The sequence below is a fragment of the Sitophilus oryzae genome, unplaced genomic scaffold, assembly GCF_002938485.1.
Source record: "Sitophilus oryzae breed Bouriz unplaced genomic scaffold, Soryzae_2.0 scaffold_1440_pilon_pilon, whole genome shotgun sequence".
NCBI lineage: Eukaryota > Metazoa > Arthropoda > Insecta > Coleoptera > Curculionidae > Sitophilus > Sitophilus oryzae.
Window position 1 is genome coordinate 3,044,605 of NW_022146105.1, and position 5,086 is coordinate 3,049,690.

Here is a 5,086-nt window from a genome sequence, read left to right on the forward strand (position 1 = left end):
GGATTTCCTGGATCCCGCTCGTGAAGCTGGATTCCCTGGAGGGAAGTACGCGCCAGGCGGCACAAAATTAATGCATCCCCTGGAGAAATGCTGCCGCGGCTTCCCTTGTGGATATGCATGTTCGCGGCGCTACTCCCGATAATCCATAACTAACATTTACCGGGCTGCTCAAAAAGTTAACTATTTTGCCCGATTTTTCCCTATTTTAAATTTATCATTTAAACATTTTCACACCTTAGACCATCTAACACATTGAAATTTTTTTTAGATCGAAATCCTGTAACCAATATCATTTCTGGGCCTGCGTCACTTGAGGGCATAACTATTTCTTCAATTAATCCCTAGAATTTTAGATCAGAAAGTATCCAATTACTAATTATTTTAAGTAAATAAAATTCGGGAATGCTTATTTGTAATGGTTTATTTAATTCAAATATACAGTTACAATAAATAAAACAGTCTCTAAAAAATATTTACAGCCTTTCAACAAATATTTCCAACTACCTCAGTAACATTTTTTTTAACAAACTATTTTGTCAGGGGCGACTATCGGACATTAATAATTGTATATTTTTATATAACACAGATTTTTATATCTATAACAAAATTTACGTATTGGAAGTGAAATAATTGAACTGGACTCTAAAATTATGCAAGTAGCGGTGGTTATCTAGCTCTGCTCTAAAGAAAAAGCCAGCGGAACACTGTGTACACTGGTAGGGTTTCTCGGTTAGGTTATGCTCAAAGAGATGCGTTTGCAAGCCACCAGCTCCAGTAAAGACTGATGAGCACACGTAACAACTAAACTGGTTTATGCCGAAGAAGTTATGTTCGATCAAATGAACTTGAAGGTTCTCCTTGCTGGAAAACGATTTTTTACATAAATAACACTGCAGTTCAAACGAAGGGTCAATACTAATGGAGGTCTCAGTACAGCGATCGTTAGAGAGAACATTTTTTTCTGAGTATGGTGAACTTGAAGCAGGCGTAGCCGATTGATCTGTTAGAAACTTCAAATGGAACTTAGCATGAAGCTCTATCTCCTTGTCACTTTGTAATGTTTGACCGCAAATGATACATATGGAAGGAAGAATCAGATTTAACTTCGTAGGAGGCTTCGAAGCGTCGTTATGCTTCACTTGGTGCTTGAAAAATGCTTGCTCGTCCACGAGAATCGTCTTGCATTGCACACAAATATTCCCGTCAATTATTTTGCAGTGCATCAGCTTGTGATTGGCTAAATCAGTAGAAGATGCGAATACTTCATCGCATATGTTACATTTGTGACGAGATTTGTCTGATATTCTATGAGACCGTAAATGCAACTGAAGATCGTTCTTGGTTTTGCAGTATTCTTTACAGTAAATGCATTGAAAACTACTTGGGCCTGGAAATTACAAAAAATATAGCAAAAAATATAATGAATTTCAATATAATTTTACCTCGTTCATCTAAGGATTTATCTTTTCCTATCAAACCATTCTCACAACTAGAAAAGCTAGAGTACAACACCAAGTCATTGTGAGGTTGGACACAAAGTTTATCAGAATGGTGTTTGGAAAAATGTAACTCGGCAGAAGTTTTATCGTGAAACACGTTGGAGTTTGAGCATAAATTACATTCGTAGTGCACTTCATTGCTGACATGAGCCACATGAAGATGAACCTAAAGCATTTTAAGATATATTCAACATATTAAATTCAAAAAAAAATACCTTCATATCTCCTATATTTTCAAATAGCTGATCGCATATCGAACATTTATATACGGTTACTACGTGATCTTGAGAGAGATGTGTTTGCAGTGCTTCAGAATTCTCGAAGAATTTGTTACAGTGACAACAGCATACGTAGTTGTTCAGAGGAAGCATAGAATGCTTGAATAAATGGCTCGAGAGGCTTAAGCTTGAGCCTAAGTCTTCTCCGCATTGGAGGCACGATTCTAGTTTGGATGATGGAACGTGCGACTCCATGTGAAAGAGGAAACTTTTGAAACTAGGAAGTCTTTCGTAGCAGCAAGCACATATAAAGGTTTTTTGGGACTCCTCTCCGTTGAATAAATGCATGTCTTTCTTTGACTGAGTTAAATCATCTTGTTCTGCTTCGAAAAAAATGTCTTTTAACTTTATGTCTCTGATGTCTTCTGGACTAGGAATTTCCTGCAATAAATAGCATATTTATTTGAATATTTTTAATTGGAAATTTTTTTATATTTACATTCTTAATTTTGATGGAGTTTGAGAGATTTCTGTGGCATAATTGAACATGTTCTTGCATTACATCTATGCTGGAGAACCATCTGAAGCAGTACACGCAAATAGTTTTAATTTTCATCGATTCTCCCAAGTCTTCGGGATGTCTGATAGGGAAATAATTTATTTCAGTATTAGTATTTTTTGCGGAGCTTTCACAACTGGATACAGATGAGCTTTCTATAGTACCTTCCATTTCTTTTTTGTGGATCTGCTTGTGAAAGGACAAGGCACTTGCTGTATTATATCCTTTTCCACATCTGTGGCAATTATACTGCTTCTTAATTTCGTGAGTTTTTAAGTGGATTTTTAAGTGATCGCTGAAATTGAGAATTCCTTAGCTATGGTTGGTTAGTAGTTTTTTATGAGTCTTTTTAAAACATGATTTTTCGAAAATTTTCATACCGGGTGCCTCTCAAAAGTGGCTCACCCCTATAATTTTTTATTTTATAATATAATTATATATATTTATTATATAATTGTTTTCGGTCACTTCGTGTTTCACCGGAAATGTCTACAACTTTTGATTTTTAAATGGCACCCTCGCTATTTTTTTACTTTATTCGATAGAAAATGACACTCTGAATAGACTGACGTATGACATGTCTACTTTCGACATTTTCGCATATGGTTTATTTAAAATCGTAACATGCGGTTCATTTTGACTCGAAATACCAAGTGTGTGGTATCAAATTATTCGTAAAAAAATGCTTTTTCCAAATATGCTAATGAGCCACCCTCGTTCCATTTGAAAAAATTGACATATGATTAAAAATACGATTTGGGCATCTTTTAGCCGGCTAGGATTAGACACGAAAAACAGACGATTAAATCTATTTTTCCACGGCTCCTTGATTAAAAATTAGTGTTTTTAACACAGCCATGACACTCTAGATTGAAATTTAAAATAAGATTTTTTCTAAAGCGAGAATGTCAAAAGTTGACATATGAGGTCATTCTACTCAGAATGGTAATATTCTATCGAATAAAGTAGAGATATACCGGGGGTACCATTTAAAACTCAAAAGTTGTAGTCATTTCCGGTGAAACAGGAAGTGACGAAAAACAATTGAATACGTCAATCTATCCTAATTTATGTCATATACTAACATACCAAATCTCGTTTATTTACCTGAAAAAATAAGAAAGTTATAGAGGTGAACCACTTTTGAGACTCGCCCGGTATATCTGGCCGGTATACACAGAAAAAAGTGAGATGTTTCATTAAATTAATTAATTTAAAAGAAGCAGGACTTACCTTCTGGCAAATGCTGATTCGCACTGAAGACATTTGTATTTCTTGTCTCCTGTGTGCAGTTTGATGTGGCGATCTCTTGATCTTTTATGTTTAAATTCTCTTGGACAATATTTGCATAAAAACTTAAAAATAAAACATTAAATTCCGTTTTTAAAGCTTTTTAGGAAGTTTTTAAATACCTTAGAGATGGAATGACTATTTTCTGAAATACTTGACTCAAAATCCATCCCTTTTGTTATTTCATCACAGTCTTTTTCTTCTTCCGTGTCGGAAAAACTAAGAGATGTTGGTGAATCCGATATTTCCGGTAAAATAGAATTGTTTTCGAACCCATTTCGTATAATTTCACTATCTAAATTTAATAGACACTTTATTTTCTGAGTGTTTTTTTAAAAAAATATTGTTTTTTTACCTTGGTATGTGACCTCCTTGTGGGAATGAATTTTTTCTATCACCATCTCCAGGCGGGTGCTGTGCCCTTTAAATAACATTTTCATCTTCTTGTATTTTTCACTTATTTCGATTTGTTTGATATCACGAAAGACATGTTTACGCGTGGTGTGGATACCGGAGTAGAGAGTTGCTATAGAGCCGTTCTGGAAAGGGTCTGGAAAGCGACTGGCAAGCATTTGCGCCTACGCTTAATAAACTTGCCAGTGCTGTAGCCCTGTGTGGAAACGCCGCGCCGGCCGGCCGTATTCCCTCTTTTAAATTCCTTTTATATTTTAGTCTTTTTAACTTTTCTTCTAATTCGGTTTGAAAAGTTTTCCAGGATATCGAATTTTGGGGAGAATTCTTTCCCCATTTTATGTCATTAATCCTATATTCGGAGTAATATTCAAGCCTAACTACTCGAGGAACTCTAATTTGATGTGATACAAAATTAACATTCCAGAGTCCATTTTTGGTTCTTTTTTAACGCCTTTAGGAAAATACTAAACGGATTCTTAAAATTTTGATAATTTCAGTATTTGTAGGAAATTTTATGTGTATTTAGGATATATTACTCTTTGAAGGCTTGAACAATCATAATAATAAATTAAAGCTTTATTAAAATATTGTTATATTTATTCCTGTATTACCAGTAGGGTTTCCGGAACAAGAGCTGTTTTTCGGGACCGGGAATTTCGGTACCGCGTCTCTTTGGAACCGGGATTTCGGTACTAACTAATTTTTGTTCAGTGATAGTGCACTTTATCAATTAGAAAGGAATGTGAAAGGCGATGGTTTTCCAAAGTAAAATCGATAAAAAATTGAAAATTAACATGAACACCAGCTAAGGAATAAATATGGCTAACTTAAAATTCACACCAAAATAAGAATATAACAAAAATATAACTAATAAATTTAGCAACATTTTACTAAATAATAAAATAAAATATTTAAACTTTAATAATTATTGCTAATGAACATTATGTAGGAACTTCAAAAGAACTTCAGAAGTAAGAAGAATAATATAGCATCACTACAGGGGATTCCCGGTATTTTCGGTACAGAATTTCCCGGTTCTGAACTCTAATTTGCAGCGCCTTTCATTTATATAATATATTCAATATTTATTAAAAAAACTCATGATT

At 34.3% G+C, this 5,086-nt stretch overlaps 1 protein-coding gene across 1 annotated transcript; it reads right to left on the minus strand.

The window, feature by feature from the left end:
• Positions 1-458: 458 nt before the first annotated feature.
• LOC115876582 (zinc finger protein 423 homolog) lies at positions 459-4,138 on the minus strand. The gene is made up of 7 exons (XM_030892400.1): positions 3,922-4,138; positions 3,689-3,861; positions 3,510-3,631; positions 2,217-2,571; positions 1,715-2,158; positions 1,443-1,665; positions 459-1,387 (listed from the first exon to the last, which is right to left on the minus strand). Exons 1-7 carry the CDS (start codon positions 4,136-4,138, stop codon positions 609-611), a joined length of 2,313 nt encoding a protein of 770 aa, XP_030748260.1. The 3' UTR covers positions 459-608.
• Between the last annotated feature and the right edge of the window lie 948 nt (positions 4,139-5,086).